Source organism: Neolamprologus multifasciatus, chromosome 19 (assembly GCF_963576455.1).
Source record: "Neolamprologus multifasciatus chromosome 19, fNeoMul1.2, whole genome shotgun sequence".
Taxonomy (NCBI): Eukaryota; Metazoa; Chordata; class Actinopteri; order Cichliformes; family Cichlidae; genus Neolamprologus; species Neolamprologus multifasciatus.
The window spans coordinates 23,492,137-23,514,906 of NC_140457.1; the positions used below are offsets into that span (position 1 = coordinate 23,492,137).

Here is a 22,770-nt window from a genome sequence, read left to right on the forward strand (position 1 = left end):
CTGTATCAGCTCATTTATGAAGGCAGTTTGATAATATCTGATTATTTATCCCAGAAGCTAGGAAACTTGCAAGTTACAGCAAGCAAAACACTAAAAATAGCCTTTAATAAAATAGTCCCGTTAACGCAGAATAGCTGAATAAAAGGCAAAAGAGAATATCTCACTGAAATGAAGTATTTTATTATACTTTGCATAGTTTGCTCATGGATACACCATAATATAAATATAAAAAAAACTGTAAGACTCATTATCTATAATTCTTGGATCCTCGTAATTTTTGCCAGGAGAAACCGAGACAAATGATCACATTACATATTGGATATGACTTCTTAAAATTGCTGCTTTGATAACAACAATTTAACACAATAGTAATACAATAACTGATGTGTAAACTGTATAAAGTCCAGGCAAAACTTTAGGGAGGCTGTAAAAACATCAACTAATGAATATTTAAGACTAAAGAACTGTCACAGTATCAGCTACAAGGACAAACTCCCAACACCCTGTGGCTGTGTTTACATGCAAGACTTTTAATACAAAAAATTATAAACATAATATTTTTTGTTCAAATGAACTTTTTGTACAGAATATCCAAGATGTGTGTCTGGAGGATGCATGCTTGCAGGAATGAGCAGGAGGAGGAGGGTCCGGTGACTCAAATGCTCCATTTCTATTGCACATGTTTTTTAATCTGAACCCATTCTTGAATCTTATTTTGCTTGGTGTAAGGTGAGAACATTACTTATAGACGCAAGTATGACTAAAATATATTATCTATCACAGCAGCAACCTCTATCCAGAGGTGTGGTCGAAAGACAAGGTGAACCGTAAGAAAGATTTTAAAAACATAATTGGTGTTGACGATAACATAAACTGGAGATCCATGTGGACAACCACAGTTTACAGTTTGATGTTGACATTGTTCCTTATCGAGGCCTTGAAGTTTCCACTTAACCTTTCTCTGATTTCCCAGACTTTTGACAGATGCTTTCTAAGCATCCCGCTCTCTGTCTGAGCTCATCTGATGGCCAATATGGCATCATAAGATTTGCCCGTGCGGCAGACCTGAATGTTCTTGAAGCCGGTCTTGTTGAACATGTGTGTGTACTCGGACGGTGGGCGCTCCCTGCCCTTCGTCTGCACCAGCATGTTGAGGGAGAAAAGCTGAGTCATGATGGGCCCTCGTCTGTTCTCAAACAGCATCGCTTCTACCAGCAGGACGCCGCCGCCTGGCAGGAGGACAAACACAGATACTGAAAGCAGTTTTTGTTTCAAATAGAAACAAAAACTGCTATAAGTATAATAATCAAATGAAAAATTGAGAAAATATAGCAACAATGTGTACTCTACTGAGTGAAATAAGTGTTTGATCCCCTCGAAACACATGATTTAGTACTTGGTGGAGTAAACTAGTGTTGGCCAGCAGGTTTGTGAACATCTTACAGTGCAGCAGATAAAATACAGGTCAAATCATTAACAAATGGAAACAGTTACTAAAACTGTTATTTATGCTGTGCTCCAGATACCACGGAAGTGGGAACTTGGGAGTGTCGGCAGTAAAGTTGCAAAAGCGAAAAAAAATGGGATTTGTTTTCATTATTACCATGGTAGAGCTATTCATGTGTCACTAGAAAAACAATGTAATACTTGTTTTTTGTGCTTAAAAACCCTGCTGCAGGGCATTCAAAGATAGAGCCTGATGAGTGGGCTGAGTTACAAATACACAACAATGGCAGTACAGATGACAAGTTTTGCAGTTTTACTACTGTTTACATCACAGCCACCATCTATGGCTGTGATTGTGATTACCTCGGGATTGGTGGGGTTGAGGAGACGTTCCAGATGAAAATGGAAATGTCAACTTCAAACTTGATCGCTCAATAATATACTCATATTATTCTTACTCTTTTGATGAAGCTCATTAGCAATGTGAAATGTAATAACAGTGGCTATTTTCAAGCTGGCCACTAACTCTGGTAAGAAAATGTCTCATTTTGACACAAACTGAACATAACTTGTCCGTTTTTGAAGCTGTTACTTCTCTACTTTCCCAGACTTGACAGATCTCACATTCAGTGGTTTGTTGCTAAAACAACAAACCCCCACATGTACCTGGTGTACTGACCTGGTGCACACATGTCATAGATCTTCTTCAGCAGCGTCAGGCACTTCTCTTCAGGCCAGTCATGAATGATTCTGGCCAGAACGTACAAGTCCGCAGTGGGGATTTCACCAGTGAAGAAATCTCCTGCACATAGAGGGTGCAGCATTAATAAAAACATATTTACCAGTTTATTGGTTATAGTGAAGAAAAAAAAAGCTTTTTTCCTAACTAATCTCATAGGGGACCTATTATACCTACTTCCAATGTCATCTTTTTATCATTGGTCTATACAACAGTAGCTATGCATGATTCAGATTTCAAAATAACCAAAACAAGATGTTTAAGCTCCTTTCCTCCTCTTTTTTAACCCAGCTTTTCTCTGATTGGCTGCACCTTGCAAACAGGAGGTTTGAACAGCAAAGCTGGTGTCTGAGAGCACACAGACTGGCAGCATTCTGAAGTCTCAGCTTTGGACTCTTAGGGATTACTTATACCTACATTATATGGAGCTTGTTATATAAAGTTAGCAACCACTATGATAACAGGATATAGGACAGAAAAAAGAGAAACATAATTGGTCCAATATAATGTTGTTATACTTGACATAAAAAAATACAGGGTCTTCTCTCATTGTTCAAAATTGTAATTCAAATACACAAAAGATTAACTTTTTTTAGTATATTTTGTTAGATTTTCCCCTCAAACACTACATGTATGACTATCACAGTCATGACAATGCTAAATGGACTGGTTCTCTATCTGACCACTTAAAGCGTGCTTGCCTCATTCACCCATTCACACTCATCCGTACAAGCACTTTTTTCTATGCTCTTTCTAGGGAAGTACTTTCTATCTAACATTCACACACATTTATACTCAGACGCAAGCATTGGAGAGCAACCTGGGGTTAGTAGCAGAGGATCATGAACCTACCAACCTTCTGATTAGTAGCTGACTTACAGCCACCCCCATGTATGTTTTTTCTTAAACATTTAAGGTGTTTTAAATCATCCATAGCAGACTTACCGGACTGAAATACAATAGCATCATTCTCCTGAGAGAAATGCTTCAGAGCCGCATCCACGACCTGCTGGAGATCAAACACTGTGACGGTGGATGAGGGATACGCCTTTGCCATCTCACGGGCCAAAGCACCAGTGCAACCTAGCAATCGTTCATAAACAGCGATCAACATTTATCAGAGGGAAACGATACAAGGAAGCCACGTTGGTCCTGTTCGGAACAACAATCCTTCAAAATGTTCATTTTTGGTATACGTGAGTTTGAGGTATCTACACCAATCAGGTATAACGTTACGAGCACTGACAGGTGAAGTGAATAACACTGATTATCTCCTCTTCATGGCACCTATTTGGGCGAGATATATCTGGGACCAAGTGGACATTTGTCCTCAAAGTTGATGTGTTAGAAGCAGGAAAAAAAGGTGAGTTTAAGGAGATGAACGAGTCTGACGAGGACCAAATTGTGATAGCTAGACGACTGGGTCAGAGCATCTCCAAAACTGCAGCTCTTGTGGGGGGATCCCAGTCTGCAGAGGTCGGTATCTGTCAAAAGTGGTCGAACGAAGGAGCAGTGGTGAGCCAGCGACAGGATGATGAGTGACCAAGAGACACTGATGCATGTGGGGGAGTGAAGGCTGGATAATGTGCCCGGCTACAAAGCAAAAATGGTTCAAGGAGCACAACAACGAGACTGAGATGTTAACTTGTCTCCGGTTTCCCCAGAGCTCAATCCAATTGAGCATGTGTGGGATGTACTGGACAAACAGACAAAGGTGGACATAATGTTATGTCTGATAGGTGTGTGTATATCTATTTGCCTTCTTGGGAAAAATAACAGCCCCTCTCAGATGTCAGAGCATCCCTGACAGCCTCTTACCTCCAAGATCTACTACGTTCTGGAAGCCGGAGAGATTGAACGCTGTCACAACGTCATGTCCATCCAGAACCCATGACGAGTTCATCAGACCCATGAATTTCAGCATGTCCTCTTCTGATCTGTGCGGTACAGTTTAGGTTCATATACTGAATCCTAACAAGCTCAAAGCCACACTTGAAGCAGCGGGATCAACACCAACCTGTAAATGGCTTGGAAGACCTCCTCTGCTGGAAGGCCGAATGTCTTTTCATTCTGATTCTTCCCCTCTCTGCATGATGACAGAGGATAAGGAACAATTCTTTGTGCTCATGAAAACAACACAAAGTGAAAGAGAATGGTTGCGTTACGTCTGCAAACATTTCTAAAAGCCCTGTTAAATCAGCTTATTTTGTGTGGTATTTTAGCCTGATGTGGTCCCATGTGAATACACAGACCTGACAGCATCCACCAAGTTGTTCCACAGTGGGTAGATGGTTTGGGATTTGTAGACGATCATGTCATGGAGAGATTTGGCGCTGCCTTTGGCCAGATAAAGATTTGCCACGTCGGTGCTGCTGTACAAAGCTGTTTTAATAGAAGAGAAAGAGCAATAAATTAAAACGAAAGCCTTAGAAGAGCAGCTAAATGTAACTGTTACACAATTATATACAATTTAATTATACCTTTTTTTTAATTATAATATTATTACCTGATGTAGCTTAAATTTGACATGTTGGCTTTTTGGAATGATCACACTGGAGATCATTTTCATGCCCAGGGAGAAACCATCATATTTTTGTAGTTTCCTTCTCTCTGTACATCAAAAACTACTTTTGGTCACCACAGCGGGTAGCTCTACAGATTTCCACCCCTTGTGCCCTTCCTGACACAACCCCGAGGGGTTTGCATCTCCTCCCAGAAACAAATCAGGGATCTTTTGCTTGCTACACTATACCCGCCTCCTCCTATTCCTCACCTGTTCCATCTGTCTTCTCAACCTCCAGGATCTCAATGCCCACCAGCGCGTCCAGCAGCCTCTCCATCCCATCCAAGCTGGTGCCCAGCTCCTGAGCAACATGCTGGGCACTCAAAGGCTCCTGGGACCTGAGCAGCAGGTCAAATACTCCAAGCTCACAGGCTGAAAATATCACCTGCGGAAAGACTGTCAAGTTAACAACTTTGCACTGGTAGGCAGACTTTTAGTTAAAAAAAAACTATGATTATAGGCAGATCCACCACCTCAGTCCAGTTTGTAATATTTCAACAGTTCCTGCTGGAGGTTGATGTTCTCCACTGGGTGGCTGCTATAGACTTTCAGGAACAACTTCCCTCCAGTTATTGGCTTCTAATGGGATTGTTTTTGCATGTTTAGCTGTGTCCACAGCTTGCTGCAACTGAGACTATAGTCTCAGTTGCAGCAAGCTGTGGACACAGCTAAACTAGTCAAAATACAGATTGATAGCGTTTCTTTATTATAATAATTACAGCACGAAATGTTCTAATGTATGCAGGTAAAGTTGGGATTCATTTGAGCTATTTTATGTACTGCTGTCTAGTATAATACATATATAACACATTATATTCATAGGTTTCATTAATGGCTTGCATATAGTGGAGAAAATCTGAATCTACACACATTAAACCAGATTGACATTTCCCGAAGATAAACCGTGAAATGTTTACCTTGGACACTCTGAAGCCGTTAAAATACTCCAGAAGTTTGAACGGGTAATCCAGCTCACTCTGGGACATATGCTCTGCCATTACTGCGCTCCTGGTGGGGAAACATACCGACACAACGCCCTCACAGCCGGAGGAAAAACTCGCGCTTAACGTGGACAAACATCTCCACGGGATCACCACTTACCGTCCGGAAAGCAGCCAGAAGGATCCGAGTCTGGTGAAGGCGGACGATTATTATGATGATGGTTTTAGAGGGTGTAAGTGCAGCACGGTTAGTTTGGGTTAGTTTGGGTTTTAGATAAAACAGCCAAAATGTCGGCGGTGTGTGATGGAGCTGCTGCTGGGAAATGGTCGGCAGGGAATCAGCTAAGATGCATCCGTGATCCGTGATCTTGCTGAAAGCATTAGGAGAAAACCCGCTTTGGCTTTACACAACGGCGACAGTGCATGAGCCACAACAGCCAACATCAAACTCACTCACACACGTTGTGATGAAGTTCCCGAATCAATCAGCGGCGGAGGGAGGCGCAGTTGAGTTGTTGGTGTCAGAGATTTACGCTCCGCGTGAATGAATAAATGCAGCTCTGAAATATGGATTAATGTTTATTATTGGTATTACATGTACCTAAAATGTGTCTCTGGATATGACAGCGAACCCGGGAGAAATTAATTAGCAAGCACAAATAATATTTACTCATTCTTTGTGGCTATGAAGGACAAGAGGGGGGACAAAGTGTTACCTTGTTACAACCAGGCTGTCACAAAAACACAACACTTGTTCCGATTTCTTGACTTGAACCTATAAAAACTCACTAATTGTCAAGATGTCGAAATCTTTGACCTGTAAATTTACAATTTTGTACATTTATATACAACATAATACAACGTCATACAATATAAACAATTTTAATATTACATATTCTGTGACAGTGTTGCAACTACTTGCACCTTAAATTCTTACTACACCCACACATAAGCTACATAAGCACTTGTTTACTTTATTATTTTCTGTGCTCAGAGTTAAGTCTATTCTTTATTTTAGTTATTTGTTTATTTAATGTGAAGGGAACCTGCAAAGTAAGAATTTAATTGCTCTGCGTATCCACTTGTGTTTTGTGGTGTATATGACAATAAACTTCTTGAATGTTGAATAAAAAATTCAGTTTGACAGTTTTTTGGTAAAAACAAGCTGATTCCAAAAGAGCAATCAGCTGTAACCTTGGCATGTCTCAGCATGACGTGCAATGTGTCCTTAAGAAATAAATTAAAATAAAGAAGTGGAGGAGAAAAGATGTGGCAGACCTAAAAATGATCTTTAACAAACGGACGGTATCTTAATGTCTGTAAGAAAATGGAAAAATCATGATAAGTGAATCTGGACCATTAGATGATCAATCAGCTGTTTGCTAAAGACAATCAGAAATATTCTCTATGGAGGGGTTGATGTCAGGAAGGCGTTTTTAGAGAAAGGAAACAGGAAGAAAAGGCTGAAGTAGAGGAAATTACACAAGAAGTGGAGTAAAAATCACTAAAACACTCATTTATGGATTGGCCTCCCCAGAGCCTGGACCTCAACATTATTGAAGCAGTGTGGGATCAGCTTGATAGAGATCAGAACGATATGCATCCAACATCCAAAGAAGAGCTTTGAAAGTCCTTCAAAAAGCCTGGAGAATTATTCCTGACCATTCCTATTCCTGCTTAATGAAATCACAAGAAAACTTGTCTAAGAGATTTCAGCCTCTGTTGAAGAAAAAAGGTCCTCATGCAAAACACCGACTTTCAAAGCTCATTAGAACTGTACAAACTGTTTTTCCTCCGATACAGGATCCGAAGGATGTTTCAAAACTTTTGCTCAGTACTGCAAATGTTTGCATACACAAGTCTATTAATCCAGTATGTTTATATATGCGTAGATTTCCAGTATGTGCAGAGGGTGCAGCAATGGGAGGCCGAATTTCAGCTTTTGCAAAGATTTGCATGATATAAATGTTGATGCTAATGTACCAGCGAGCTGCAGTATCCAAATATTCGAGTCATGTTTCAGTTTTATGCAAACACGTTTTAACTACTTAGGACATCTTATGTATGGGTTGTCTTACGCAAGCAAATCAAACCTGTCCTGATGAGGCTGAGTGATTCATTCAAATCTTATGAAGTAAAAAATATTCTGTTATTTGCTCATTATTAATGTCACCCTAAGTATTTCCTACAACATATAGATTTTTTAAAATTATTGCAGTATCGAACAGTAATTTTAATTCCTAGTTAAACACAAAGGGTTTTACTCTTAAACTAGAGGCAGCTTCACATTTTGTCAAACTCTTAGCACATTTTTTTTCTTCTTAGTTACATTACAGAACTTCTAATTACTGCATGCGTGTGCCACCCAGCATGACTGTTCCCCCACCATCGCTGTCTGAAGAAAGCAAACAGGACTGATGGAAAGACAGTGATAAAACATGAGAAAACTGTGTTCCTGCAAGCGATCCAATCACGCATCTCAAATAAATTCCAGACATCTTCAATTATTAACCAAATTGATTTATTATGCATGAACAAATCCCTTCCTGCTTCTGTCACGCAGACACGCACACACACACGCCCAACATTTAAATACATGATGTGGTGGGAATTCAGCATAGCTCACTTTGTTGTTGCACATGCTTTAATAAAATGATAGATATATTTACAGGATAAGCAACGGCTCTGAAAAAAACTTTTCTGCATTAACAGCTCCCGGTCCCACCCTGCAGCACACTGCAACGCTCCTTGTATTTTATTTTCCCCCCGTTTGGAAATTCATCCACATTTAAAAAGAAGTTTAGAACGCAAAGAAGGAAATACAAAAAAAACAAACAAAAAAACAAACAATGGAGGGGGGGTTTGGCCAATACGACATAGCATTATACGTATATGGAGTTCATCAACTACATAAATATGGCAGTAACACTGAGTAATTCATACGGACTATTTACAAAGTTTGTGAAGTGGGGAAATATTACAGTCTGTGCATGGACGACTGATAGAACATATGCCTTCTTAAAAGTCTGGGGGACCGAGTCTAGGAAAAGCCTACACCTCCATCCTTCTGCTTGCCTCCTCTGTTAGACCGGTCAGGACTGACACAACAAACAAAATAAGGCACAATTAATACTTGGACCATTTTCAGGGGAATCTACAGACTTGCAGCTGGCTTGTGAGGCATGTAAACAATTGAGTCGATTGATTAGGACTGCCCTGTCATCTTCCCTTTGTATTCCCGATCACTGATTCAGTCCGTCTGATGTGATTCAAAACAAGTTTCATATGGCGAGGACCTCTGACCCCTCCACCCCCTCCCATCCAAAATAAAAAGGAAACAAAAAAAGAGAAAAAACAAAACAAAAATTTGCCCTCCCGCCCTGCCCTCCCTCTATGCTACTCAACAAATACAATCACATGGTGACAAACAAAGAAAACTAGTAGTGCATACACTACAAACAACAGGAAAATGCAACGCCCTGCCAATTGCCTTTGGTTAGGCCACAGCACTGCCCTCTGAACAAGGGGAGACAATGACTTAAACACAAAAAACAAAAGAAAAAATATAAATCAAATGATTGATTGATAAGCTGTCCGAAGCTGAAGCAGTTTCAGTTGCAATGTGACTAAACCAAAGATAAAAAGAGAGAGAAATCCGCTTCCCCATCCCAGTCCACTGATCATCTCAGACCAATGTGTTTCTCTGACTACCTCGGACCAGCCTCCACCCATGCCCTGCGGCGACCATGACGACCACACTTTCCCCCTCCCCCAGACAAATGATTAAAATATTTTAGGGTTTTTGTTTCAGATACATCTAATGTCACGAGGCCTCTCGCCGCCCCCAGACGTGTTTGCTGTCGATAAAAAAAGCTCCTCGAAGGTTTTTGCGGTCAATCGCTTTCTGTTGGTGGTGATCTCTGTGGGATGGAGAGAAGAGGGAGGTCTGGGTGTTTACACTTGAATTCTGCCCTTCCAGAGCAGCCATGTCACCGGGCAGAATCAGGAGTGAAGATTTTGGCCAGTGGGGCAGGAGAAGGGAGTGGCAGGTAGGCCAATAGGGCAGGAGGAAATGGTCTAGGGGGGCCTGGGGGGGCCCTGTCACAGCTGTTTGGGGCTCCTGGCTTTGGTCGGAGTGATGGAACCTCTCAGTCGTGTTTCAGGTGGTCCTTGATGTCCTCCTCGTCTGTGTACTCTGAAGGCTCGTCGCCCGGCTTCAGTAACCTTCCAACGTAGTCATACTTTTCTGGAAGAAAGTGCAGAACAGATTTAAAGCTCAAACAAAGGGCTGAGTGATCAATAAAGTCACCTGACAGACGGCTAACCTACAAGTAACCGGACAATGGAAGAATTGTTTGGCTGGGTTTCCAAGTAAAATGTCAGACAGCTGGTGAATCCGGCTTCTCAAATATGACGTCAGGGTACATTCAATTGTCTTATGTGGTCAATACATTTTGGAGATAAGGGATTGCATGTCTGATAAAGATTTGGCTTTGATTTGCTTTGCTAATTTTCTCTGGATTTATAAATGACTGTAGGGCAGAAACAGAAATCTGGACCCGCATGTCTGCTGGCTGCCCTAAAAGCCACACACACAAAAAGTGACCGTTGAACCCCCGAGGCTGAATCAGCAGACTGGTTTTGGCTGGTAAAAACAAGACATCTGACCCATGTGTGAGACAATCAGCAACAGTCTAAAAATCAAAGATGCTCAGTTTTTAGGCTTAGTTTGGAAAGGCTTAAGTGTTTGAGGCTGGAACCAAAATGATTACATTATAATTTGTTTTTATGTCAGTAAATTAATCAACTTGTGATTTAAGCTCCCAAACCTCTCTCTCTCAATACTTAAGCGAATACATTTGCCCTCGATGTCAAGCTACAACTTTGGGCTGGAACAGTGCTGAGCGTAAATGACATGCTGTCATCCTCTTATAAGAGTCAATCAACTGCAGTTTGGGATTCACCAACTCAGCCAAAGCTGCTCAGTCCTACTTTAAAGTGTTATTTAAGCAAGCAGAAGCCCGGCAGTACTTCAGACGAGTTCCAGTCCAAAATTAGACACTAATACAGTAGATCTGAGGTAAATCACACGAGGAAAGTTTTAAAATGACAGACTGTAACAGGATCCAACACTGTGCTGCATGTACAGCGAGCACAGAATAATCCTTGGATTATGACGTGTCAGAAAATGAAGGCCTTTGTTTCCTTCCAGTTTCCGTGCTTCCTGTTGTTAACTGCTCTGCTGCAGATGTGGTGGCAGGAGATATTTTCAGGGTTTTTTATGTTTTTGTTTTTTTGCATGTCTCTTTCAAGTTCACTCCAAAGTTTCTTTCAACTCCAGACAACCAACAAACATTCAGAGCTGAAATGACTTCAAGTCTATGGATAATCAATGAATAACAATAGTATAAATTATTTTGTAGCTTCAAATCCTTCAACACCTCCCTTTCTTAAAAAAAAAGATTTTAATTAACTGCAGGTTTTTAAACTACAGACTGCAAATAGTCCATAGTGAAAATAACTGCTGATATAATTTGACAGTGTACTACTTCTGATCTTTATATCACACAGAGTAATTTGTCTGTTTCCAGAGTAAATAAGACACTTTATGGCATCACCGTAGGTGTATGGCAAAAAGCAAAAAAATGCCCATATGGCATAAACAGTAGGTCACTTCATTAGCAGATTAATGAGTTATGAAGAGCTCTTAGCTACAGCTGCTTCTTCATATTTTCTACAAGAAGGGGCAAACTGAAGCTGCTGACCCATTTGGTGCACTGATGGTTTTTCCACCACTGACTCACCTCTAAAAGCCTAATAAGTCACTAACGAGTATATAGTGAGGGTCTACTTACATAATGACTGCAAGTAGTGTTTTTTAACCCCCAAAATGACAGGCCTGAGGGTCCAGTCGAGGAAAAACAAACAAAGCAAAAAAACTTGCTTTTTTGGACAGTGAAGTAAACTTGAAATCAATACAAACAGAAGATTAAAACTCAGTCAGTGCTGTCTAGCTATTTGGATCCTCACTTAATATGATGGGTGCTGTTGTGAAATCTGAGCTAAATCAATACGAGTGTATTTTCTCTTCATAAGCGTACCCATAAATTGCATCTCCCACTCTCTAACACTCTCCATCTGTACAGCACTGAGATCTGACAAGTCGTCGTACTCGTCCCTCAGGATGTCTTTCTCCAGGCAGAAGGTGGCCAGGCCTCTCGAAGCATCCCGGCCAGCGAAAATGCCGTAAGGACCATCTGAGAAACAAACAACAGCAAGAATGAGTAAGTGTTAAAGTACTTTCATATCTCCTTTAACTAATCAAATAACCAACAAAGTGTTTGAGCTCCACTGTGTGTGCAGCAAAAAGCATCACATGGTTTTACTGAGAATAAGGGAAAGTATACAGATGAAGTTGCAGTAAAGCAACAAGTTAACCTTTTATAATTAACTCAGACTTGCATCTTGTGACTATAGCAGCTGCTTCACATCAAACGTTTTCGAGAACAGTAAATACGCATGAACGTGTTCATTAAGCTGCTAAATAAATACATTAAAAATAGTTTGTTTTTAAAATCATCCACATTGTAGATGCTGAATGAGCACTGTTTTTAATAGAGTCTGGAGATAGATTGGTATGAACATATTGTAATCTAAAACTCAATATCAGCAACCTAAGGAGTACATTTCCTGAGTTGCACAAGAGTTTAACTGGGGCTGCAACACTCTGTCAATTAATCAGTTACTCAAGCAGAAATTTAATCATGTCAACAGGCACTTTTCAAGCAGAAATGCCAAACATTCACCCGTTCACACCACTCAAAAGGAATGAGTCCTTCAAACTCTTCTGATTAGAAAGAAAAAATCATATCATGCAAATCTTCAGAGTTGCAATGAATAGGCAGTTGTTGAAAAAGAACAATTTTTTTGTCCCGTAGAAATGTCACAGAAATGACAGGTCCCTGTTGTCACCTATGACAATTTGTTACTCTAAACCCGACCTGCAACAAAACTCACCACATTATTAGCACTGAGGGCTTTAGTCAAACAAACATGATCTGTAATCTAATCAGATCACATCCAGTATCTTCCTGCCTTTGTTACAGCCCAGTCTTGTAACATCTGCCAGCGAGATCAATTTTTATAAGGCCATGTGTTACACTAAGGGACTTCTGCTTCTGATATCTGAGTTTATTATCACTTGAAAGGGACCAGTGATATACAGTCTCATAAAACTAATGAAGGTTTTCTCCACGTTTTGAATCCTTCATCATCTTCCAAGAGGAGAATCATCTGACTTACATGTGAAAACTCTGCAGGCTCTCTGGTTTTGTTCTCATATAACGTGCAACCCAACACAGATCAATCCTCACTCTGGCACCGCTTAAGAGTTTATGAAGCAGAGCTAATCAGCTCAAAGATAAGGAGTACTCTTTACCTTTCACAACCAACCACGAGGATTAGAGATAAAACTCCAGCTTGTTGCACTTCACACGAAACGTCAGTGTGCAACATAGACATTTACTAAATTTAAATCATGCTGTTTTTTTCATGTTGACTTGATGTGTAACAAAAAAAGAAATGCCCACTGAACCACATTAGTGTCTGAATAAGGCCTGAAAGACAGAGCAACAGCTGTGAGTGACAGCTACAACTGCAGGGATACAAGTGACTTAATATAATTTCTGATTAAAGGGTGGATCTATTTAATGCCACAATGAATGACAAATGCATCAGATCTGACAAGGAAGGTGGTGATGGAACCGCAGAAAACACCACCATTACCAAGTTGCACATCTTTATTAATTTTAATTTAGTACCGATTATGCCTTGTTTTACTTTTCTATCAACTGTTTCTCCAGCATTAAATCCAGTGTGACTAATATACATTACAGTTTATGTCACGGTCCTGCCAGCTCCACTGAGCCTCTGGTAGTGTGTCATAACTTGGTGAGGTGGACAGATTCAGGGCCTGCTTGGCTCGGTCCTCTCAGTGTGAAGTAGCAGACTGACACATGAGACTGCTGTTTGAATAATTATAGTTTATTGCAGAGTTGACGGCTGACTCAGCATAGCCAGAGAAAATGCAGAGTAGCAGGTTAGACGGCTGTGGGCCCGTCACATTTGTTTTGTCTAAGTGAAAGACGTGTCATATCTTCTTTTCGTGTTTTGCCATTCTCTTCCCTTTAACTCCATTTAACTTCACACAGTGGCGCCCAAACTTGCTTTTCCCAATCGCAAATAAACATACAGTACGAGTACAGTAGTGCTGAGGTAATTTGAGGTGAAAATATTCATGCAAACTGTCCAGAATTGATGCATTGTGAGTCCCATCACTGTAAACAAGCGACGGGTCCAGTCCAGACACTCGCACATTGTGCACGTCGACAAGCTAACAGGCTAGCGTTAGCAGACTAGCATGCTAAAACGTAATAATCATCTTCCGGCTGCATAACTTTAACCAGAAAGTGTCACAGGTTTACGGTACATTAATATATATATAAGGTTAAAACGTCTGCAACTTTAGTTGCAGTCACAACCCCAAAAGAAAAGTCGTGCTAGCAGCTAGCTAACCGCTAGCACTCCATTCAAAAACATAGACAAAGCCGAAGAGCTAGGCTAACCCCGACGGTTTGCGCCCAAATTTTGGTTCGGGACAACTCACACCAAGCAGGGACACCTCAGCTTACTCACCCAATCGTAAAGATTGTCGTTTTCCCACTGCTCACTCACCTTTACCGTAAAACTTTTTCCCGCTGGTCACGTCGAAAACTTTCATGTTGACGGCCATCAGGATGCGGGGGTTCTGGATACCGTCGTACTCCCGCAGCTGCTCCAGAGTGAAGTCCCGTCTCCTCATCTTGGGAAGCGCCGAGGCCTCGTCGCCCTGGGCCGCGTATGAGTATAGCCGTTTGCCCCACCGTCGGTAGACCACCAGACAGACCACCGCTACTAGAACTAAAATACTGATATTCAGCAACATCCCTCCGAGGCCAAGCCCGTCCGACTCCTCCGCTGCCCCCTGCCCACCGCTTGTGTCAACTGGTCCGCTCGAACTGTCTCCATCGTCCGCCATACTGCACGGTTAGCGCCTACCCGCCCCTGGCCAATGCTGCGTTCACGTCCTGTCGGGAACCACTAGTTGAGCGAGGGCTCAGCGTTGCTGCTGCTGCTGTTACGGCTAGGCAAAAATGAAAGCGACTGCTCCACAGGAGCCCCAAGATCTTCAGTCTCCTTGTGTCAGCGGATTCGCCTTACACTGATAGAAAATATGTTTGAAAATAGTACAAAATTATATATATATATATGTGTGTGTGTGTATGTGTGTATAACAAACAAAAAAGACAAAACAAAAACAACCATATAAATAAATATATATATCTAAATATATATATATATATATATATATATATATATATATATATATACACACATATATATATACATATACATATATATACATATACATATATATAAACATATACATATATATAAACATATATATACATATACATATATATACATATATACATATATATACACATATATATATACATATATATATACATATACATATATATAAACATATATAAACATATACATATATATAAACATATATAAACATATACATATATATAAACATATATACATATATACATATATATACATATACATATATATACATATACATATATATACATATACATATATATATATAAACATACATATATATAAACATACATATATATACATATACATATATACATATATATACATATATACACATACACATATATATATATACACATATATATATACACACACACATATTGTAAGGCAACAGCAGAGTTTGTACAATTTTAATGAGCTTGAAAGTGAATATTTGTTGTAATCACCTTTATTTTTCAGTATAGCCTGAACTCTCTTAGGCACCCTCAAAAAGTTGATTCTGTTCATCTGGACGTAGCGTTTTCAGTGGGAAAAACGTCTTATAAAAACTCATCCAAGTGACTTCTTCAGTCCCAGCCAACTGCAGGTTTCCCCAACCTTTTAAACAGTACCTTTGCACAATGACTGAAACCAGCCCACTGAATGAACAATGGGCTGTGAGGTCAGTTCTCTCTTAGGCAGCTTTCTTGTCATTTCTTTAAGTAGTCTTCAGGAATAGTTCTCCTGGCTTCTTGAAGAACATTCAAAGCTCATATTTAAATGCTGTATGTCAATAAGCTAGAGATCCAGACTGTGGGGAGGCCAATCCATGACTGTTAGCAGTCGAAACTGCATGGGAAATGATTTCTGACAATAATTCTTCAATATTGGACTTTCTGACGTTAAGTCACAGGGTGTCTTTGGATTCCTTTGGAGCTGTTCGGTTTTTGCTTTTTCCCAAACCCATGCACACACTTTTCAGTATGAATTGCTTCTTTAGGCTGTTAAAAGGTGCGAGCTGTGATTTGACAACAAATACTAGCTTATCAGGATAGGCGACTTCGCAGTGAAAAAAGAAAAAAGAAAAAAAAAGCACAAACCCAATAGAGGTAGGGGAGTCGGAGAGATAAAGTAGGACAGATCACACAAACACAATTTTGTACAATCAGTATTTTATATTTTTTTGCATTTTACAATTCATCAACATGCACTGCTTTACCCTAGAAACACACTCGACACCACACTACCAATAAAACAAATCACTTCTCAAAAATCAAATGAATAATGGCAAAATGATTTTTTATAGTATTTACATTTTTTTCCCGTTAAAGTCAGCTCTAAAACACATTTTAAGTTCATTGGTGAAATAAAAGGAAAGTTAATCATTAAAGTGCTCTAGAGCACCAAGCCTCAAACAAAATATAAACTTCAAGCTAAAATATACTGTAGTTTTATGATGCTAGCTCACACCCATTATTCCAGCAGAAACGTATTTATTTTTTTAAACATTTTTTTTAAACATTTTTATTTTATTCAATAGCAAAAAGCAATTAAGAACTGCAATGCTTACCTAAGACTATTCCATCCATCAAATACATGGAAAAATAAAAATAAATTATACTACTTCTGGTTGTAAAATGGGACGTCAAGTGTCCCAGATGAATTTTTGCAGGCTGTAAATTAAACAAAAACATTGTAGTTTAGCTGCAATGTCTGTCAGAGAGTAAAAACATTGTTATGGAGCAGCAGCTTTGGTGCGAGTCCTTCACTAATTTTAAGTGCCCCTATTATGGGTTTTTTTTTTTTGGTTTGTCCTCTATCCTTTAGTCTGTAATAGTCCTCACTCCTGATGAACTACTTGAAATGCCTCTTTTACAGTCTAGGCTTTTTTCCATGACTTGTAACAATGTCCACCTTGTAGCTGTAGTCAGTCAACCATCCCCCCCAGTTTCCATTAATCTGACAGTATCTGAACATGTTAGCTTCATGTGTGAAAGAGCACCTTTTCACTTTTCAGTGAAATCTCAGACTAAAATCTTACAGGCGTAATGTGACCACACATGAGTAGCGGTCACTTTTAACGGACAGGCATGCACAGGTTATGACTGTGCACGGCGTTAGTGCATCTTTGTGAGTCACTGAGCTCACAGTCAATTCCCTAAACGGCAATAGCATGAACATTTGATCTCAGCCACTCCCTTTCTCAATTGCAATAACAATAAACATTTCTCCATGATGAATTTTTGCTATCAGAGCCTGTGTGGGAGGGGTACGAGCTCTCTCAGCAGCACCATGCAGCACAGAGACTGATGCCAATGAAAGACAGAGCTAAACAGTCACAAGTATGGTTACACTTTGCTAAACATCTCCCCAGAAAAGCAACAGTTCTTTTTAGCAGGTTTAATGTGGCTCTTTTGTCATTGTTGTGGAAGAGTATGAAGGAAGCCAGAAGAAAAGAATTCTAAGGGGATCTGAGTGTGAATGACTAACAGCCTGATGAAGCAAGCAATATTACTATGTGCACTGTGATGTCACCTACAAGTGAGCAAACCCCGGATAATCCTCCTTTCTGAAACGTAGCACGACCAAACACACATTTTTCCCACAGAAAAAAATGCTACCTCCAGATGAACACATTCAACCTTCTGGGATTTCTTTAACTGGGTGATTGAGGAAAGTGTTTTCACTGGTCAAATCCAAGGGCTCTTTTCCATTAGACTTCTATAGGACCATATGTTTTTGCAGCCACAGGTATCGCCCCCTGGTGGCTATTTAAAACAAATAGTTTTAGCTCTTTTCCTCATAAAGACAACATTTATCTACTTTCATTGTATCCTTAATAACGAGGTTTGATACCTCAGTACATATCAATAAAGACGTGGTTTGACAACCATTACAATAGTTTGCGGGTTTCTCCGAGGGAAGCTGCATAAGCAGAGACCAACCTCACTACCGTCTATTGCACACCCAGTCATCTTGTTCTATAAGCAGGCATGAAATATGATAGGAACCACTCGGCTCCGACAAGAGCATCAAGGGTTACTTCTAGTAGGCTTTAAAGGGGTAAAGAGATAAAACACTTCCACACTGGCTTCACTCGTTAGAGCTAAAAGTTGCATCCTTCTCTTATACTATGGTTTAGTGTTAGCATGGTGTATGTTACGATCACGCTTGTTTCTTTAACTCTCCATGATCACATGTACTGCATTAATGGAGCCAAATTCCCAGAAACTGTGCTTTTCCGGACAGAAAGGAGCTAAAAGCAGAACCTTACAGACAGACGGTGCTGCAATAATGGACAGAATGGGGGAAAACATGTAAACCTAATCTAGCAGACCCCCCCAAATAAAATGATAATATGGGCACTTTAAGACTCAACTTTGATTGTCATGATGAAAACAGAAGTTTACATCCTCAGAAAAGAAAAGAAACAAACAAACCTGCAACTGTTTTCAAATTTAAACACATCTGAATCCCAAATAATCAATTGGGAAGACTTTTAAAAAAGCAGAATGCCGACTATTTTACTTAATGAGAAAACGCCCGACATCCTGCTGTATCCGATTAGTCACACTGTGTGCAGTGTCTGTTATCTTGGCAAACTAGAATCACAGTTTAACAGCCCTATATAGACCAGCGCGGCTTACATATCATTGAAATCAAAGTATTTGTTGAATAGTTTGGCATCTGAAAAGGCAAAATGCAGGGAATGCATTTATTTTTGTAAACGTTATGAGCTGTCAGGTGAACACATTCAAGCTCGCTGCCTATGCTTGCTTTTAAATGAAATGCACTGATAAAAACAATCAAATCGGATCAACCACGCTCAGTCTCTCTTCACACCCAAGCAGTTTGCCTCTGACACGAATGAGCGCTGCAGCCGCCCCACTTTGCTTCTTTTCAAACCCACGCTTACGGGAGGGGAGCTTCATTTATTTGGTGCACCACTTTCCTTCTTCCCAGCTCTGGCTTCTGTCTTCTTGCCCTGTGCAGATGTTGTCGCTGCTGCTTTCTGGGCTTTGTCTTTGGGCGTGGTCTGTGCAGCGGCGGAGGCTGAGGCAGACTCAGCTGAAGTGCTGGAGGATTTGGAGGCCTGTGCGGGCTTTGAGGTAGTGTTGGAAGGATGTCTCCGACGCCTCCCTTCATCCCCAGCCGAGGACGAGGTACGCCTCCTCCTGCTGCCATCGTCTCCTATCGGGGGCTGCAGAGAGTCATCACAGGAAAACAAAGCGTAACTAGATCACTCACGAGAATTGTTTATTTTTGCTGAGACCAGATGATACAGTTCTATGACTGCAGGCGCAGACTGAGCAGCTCCGAGTCTGTTAGTGTTTCAGTATGAAATAATGATGTTAGAATAATTTTGTATGAGGATATACTAGCTTCTCTTTTCGTTAATAATTCATTTAGCCCAATAAAACTTGCAGGTAAAGAGCACTCTAGTGTGGAGATACATGAAGCATCCTTTCAAACTTGTAGCCAGCAGACACTCACCACCACCCTGAAGTCCTCCAAGTTCTTGAACTGCGAGAGGTGTTCCTGCAGCTTCGGATCAATAGGCTGGTTCTTTATCTTTGAATATTTCAAAAAGGCCCAGAACTTCTCTAGTCCATACAGCTGACCTGGAAAGGGAAATGCAAGGAAGAGCAGTTTCATTCAGTGTTGAATTCTAGGTAAAATTCAAATGCCTAAATGTAGGGGACATTTTTCTAGTCAACTTGTATCAAAAGAAGAAAAACAAAGGGGGGCCTAGCAAAAAAAAAGTTTGGGAACTACTGGATTAACTGGTTTTCCATTCCAATTTTGTACCTCCTAATGTGCATGGTCATTGTCATAGCAATGCGTCCGAGTGTCCTGTGACATAATTAAATGCAACGCAAGTGCTACAATAAAAGCGGACGTTGAGGCAAGGATGCATCTGTATATATACTCTGTGTCTGTGGCTTTTCATCAGAATTGAGGACCACGCTGCCGGGTTGGAAAAATGGCGGTTTTGAGTTTCATGAACGAGGCGCTCTCATGATGCCACTGACCAGCCAATTGGTGACATGCAGTCCTGCTTGGATCGCTTGGCTGAGCAGGTACTAAAGAAGTACCAGGTACTATGAACTAATGCAAAACCCTTAAAAAACCGTGGTGAGGCAATCTGAGTAGGTACTAATGCAAAAGGGGCTTAAGAATTGGAGCCCTATTCTAATGCTATGTATAGCGTTTACTGCTACACTGTGAGTAGAGCGGTCACAGGAAATGGAGGGGGAGAAAAAACAGCCTTAACAGTGAGATATCAGTTGGGTCTTTAACCTCCTTGCTATGTGGTTCCATCAGATATTTGATAAGTAAAGACTGCATGTAGGTTTTAGATTTTCATTCTGTATATGTCTGTATGCAGACATGCTTGCACACTCAGTGTAGCTTTTTAAACAAGGGCTTCTCTCATTAAATGTGTTGGAAACATGCTGCAGGTAAACACATTTGTAATCACATTAAAAATTAAAAACTCTCTAAAAGACTCTAAAAGTCTTTGAGTAAAACTAAAGTCAATCTTGAGTGCTTGCAAGAATCGGAATCCAAACTAGCCGATTTAAACAACTCAGATCTACTTTGATCTGAAAGCCAGCTCTTTTAATTTAGTCTGCTAATACCGGCTACTCTCATTTTCATAAAATTAATATAACAAATACTATAACTGTTAGGTAAGAGGGAATACACGCCACATGTACTGTAGCAGAATGTTTTATAAAGATTGGTTGAGTCTAAACAAAAACAACCACAGTTTGTTTGCTTCACTGAGTCAGTGTTGAAATGGACTGAGAGAACTACATTAATGCCCTCTTCTCTTTACACACTTCCACGTTAAACTGAGAGGGTCAAGTGAACCAAAGCTAAGTCACATGTTGGCCTTCTTTAGCATTTTTATATTTAATTATATGTAAATACTGAATATATTAATAGAATGTTTTTGGTGTTTTTATGAAGCATTTATTAACCCGCTGGGGGTTTACAGCGGGAAGAACGGCAAAAACGGCGTTTTCTACGGACAGCGACAGTGAAAAAAGAAAAAGAAAAAACATCCCTTCCCTATTGGTGTTAAAGTTTATAATGTCAGCCAATCAAAAAAAAGGTTTGGCAACATGTGGCACTTGGTTGTTTAGGGAGAAAGGGACGGGCGAGCAAAAGAAAGAGAGAGAGTGAGTTTTCATATGTGAGACATTAGTGATGTTTAGTGTGTTTGGAGGCTAGAGTTAGTGTGTTGTGTAGTTATTGTCTTGTATTGTGTGTCAGTCTGCTGAATGTCACATTTGCTCCAACAAAGCCACTAAAGGCAGATTCCAGTGTAAACGCTGTCTCCACATGGAAAACTGGACTGATGCACCTCCTGCTGCCAGACCTGCAGGGTTTAGGCCTGTGGTGTTCTCCTCTGTCTTATACTGAACAAAAACTATTTTTTTGGACTGGCACAAATAATTTGTGTGCCTTCTTATTTGATGCAGAACACCTGATTGTTCTGTAAATAGTTTTAAATGGTTGGTTATATAAAAAACGCCTGAGGCCTTGGCTGCATTTTTAGGTAAATAGTACCATATAACTTTGTTGTTTGCAAAACTTGTGTATAATTTTTAGAAACGTACAATTTCTATTTGCATTTCAAGTTATGAAAATGATTCGTTAAACATGTTTGTGGGTTTTACAGTAAAAAAATAAACTTTTTCTACTCGGATTTTGAATTTTTTGTCTGAATTTAGATCAATTGTGCTAATATAGTATGCCAAAATGAAAAAATAACTCAAATTTCAGATATTTGAGGTTGTGCTGAAAAAAATGATACCAAACAAGGCAAGATAAACAGTTTTTAAAGGTGAAATATAGAGGTAAAATCAAAAGTACAAAAAAACGGCCAATTATACCCTGGACCCCAGAGGGTTAACTTCCCACACTCATACACTCGATCACTGAATATGGGATTTATTCAGAAGAATCTGCTACATTAGTGAAAACAGCAGCTGACATTTGGGAGAGCCTGTTTACATTTCATGTTTATTACCTTTCTCAAAGTCTCTGAGGGTCTCTTCTTGAAAGTCTTTGAACAGGTCTAATCTGAATCTCTTCTCCAAACCGTAGCTGTAGTATCTGAACAGACACTCCAATCCGTACCTGCAGGGACACAACCAACGCTTCCTTTCACTCTGAGTTACAAGCAAACAAATATCACAGAGCTTCAAACCTTGCTTATAGACGTTAGTGTGTGCACATAATGATGCAACTGCTTCGCTGTCAGTGCTGCATTTTCACCCAGCCATTTTCTCACAGTGCATCTCCAACATTTCACAACAACGGATTCCATTCTCTCGTGGATTATTTACAGCTGTCAGAGGAACCAGACAGACAAGTATACTGGTTTCTGGTTCAGACAGGGTGAGCTCCAGCAGGAAGAGACACTGAGGCTGCTACACCCTTACACTACAGGCACTTTCACTTCAACAGTCACGGCTGAGCTACCCACGTCTTTAAACAAGAATTTAGATTTGACTGGTGTATAAAAAGCCCTTTAGAGTCACAACAGAAGCGGTGTTCACCTTTAACCTCATGCTATCGAACAATGACACTGCTTAAACCTGCAGGCGCTTCAATTCTTGAATAACATCAATAAGTCT

The 22,770-nt window shown here is 40.2% G+C and overlaps 3 protein-coding genes and 1 long non-coding RNA gene across 11 annotated transcripts in view; all 4 read right to left on the minus strand.

The window, feature by feature from the left end:
- Positions 1-160: 160 nt before the first annotated feature.
- On the minus strand, positions 161-6,513 carry asmt2 (acetylserotonin O-methyltransferase 2). Of its 3 annotated transcripts, XM_085143255.1 has the most exons (9): positions 5,850-6,513; positions 5,666-5,756; positions 4,959-5,133; positions 4,438-4,567; positions 4,203-4,271; positions 4,004-4,122; positions 3,131-3,268; positions 2,126-2,248; positions 161-1,229 (listed from the first exon to the last, which is right to left on the minus strand). In XM_085143255.1, the coding sequence occupies exons 2-9, from the start codon at positions 5,744-5,746 to the stop codon at positions 1,018-1,020; spliced, it is 1,047 nt and encodes a 348-aa protein (XP_084999381.1). In that variant the 5' UTR covers positions 5,747-5,756; positions 5,850-6,513; the 3' UTR covers positions 161-1,017. The 3 variants fall into 3 exon arrangements, with proteins under 3 accessions (XP_084999381.1, XP_084999382.1, XP_084999383.1); XM_085143256.1 differs by having other exon boundaries at positions 5,222-6,512; XM_085143257.1 differs by lacking the exon at positions 5,850-6,513 and having other exon boundaries at positions 4,959-5,327.
- Positions 2,376-3,121, minus strand: LOC146496657 (uncharacterized). Its single transcript, XR_014871173.1, has 2 exons — positions 2,916-3,121; positions 2,376-2,881 (listed from the first exon to the last, which is right to left on the minus strand). It is a non-coding gene; the product is annotated as an uncharacterized LOC146496657 (long non-coding RNA).
- A 1,675-nt stretch (positions 6,514-8,188) lies between the features above and the next one.
- Positions 8,189-14,890, minus strand: pgrmc2 (progesterone receptor membrane component 2). The gene is made up of 3 exons (XM_085143258.1): positions 14,423-14,890; positions 11,791-11,946; positions 8,189-9,935 (listed from the first exon to the last, which is right to left on the minus strand). The coding sequence occupies exons 1-3, from the start codon at positions 14,763-14,765 to the stop codon at positions 9,838-9,840; spliced, it is 597 nt and encodes a 198-aa protein (XP_084999384.1). The 5' UTR covers positions 14,766-14,890; the 3' UTR covers positions 8,189-9,837.
- A 1,383-nt stretch (positions 14,891-16,273) lies between these two features.
- The window catches only part of larp1b (La ribonucleoprotein 1B), a 29,826-nt gene continuing 23,329 nt past the window's right edge, over positions 16,274-22,770 (minus strand). For all 6 annotated transcript variants that reach the window (XM_085143560.1, XM_085143558.1, XM_085143557.1 and 3 more), the window contains 3 exons: positions 22,161-22,270; positions 19,613-19,740; positions 16,274-19,319 (listed from right to left, as the gene is read on the minus strand). In XM_085143560.1, the coding sequence (XP_084999686.1) occupies positions 19,047-19,319; positions 19,613-19,740; positions 22,161-22,270 (511 nt within the window). In that variant the 3' untranslated portion in view covers positions 16,274-19,046. The remainder of the gene's footprint in view (positions 19,320-19,612; positions 19,741-22,160; positions 22,271-22,770) is intronic.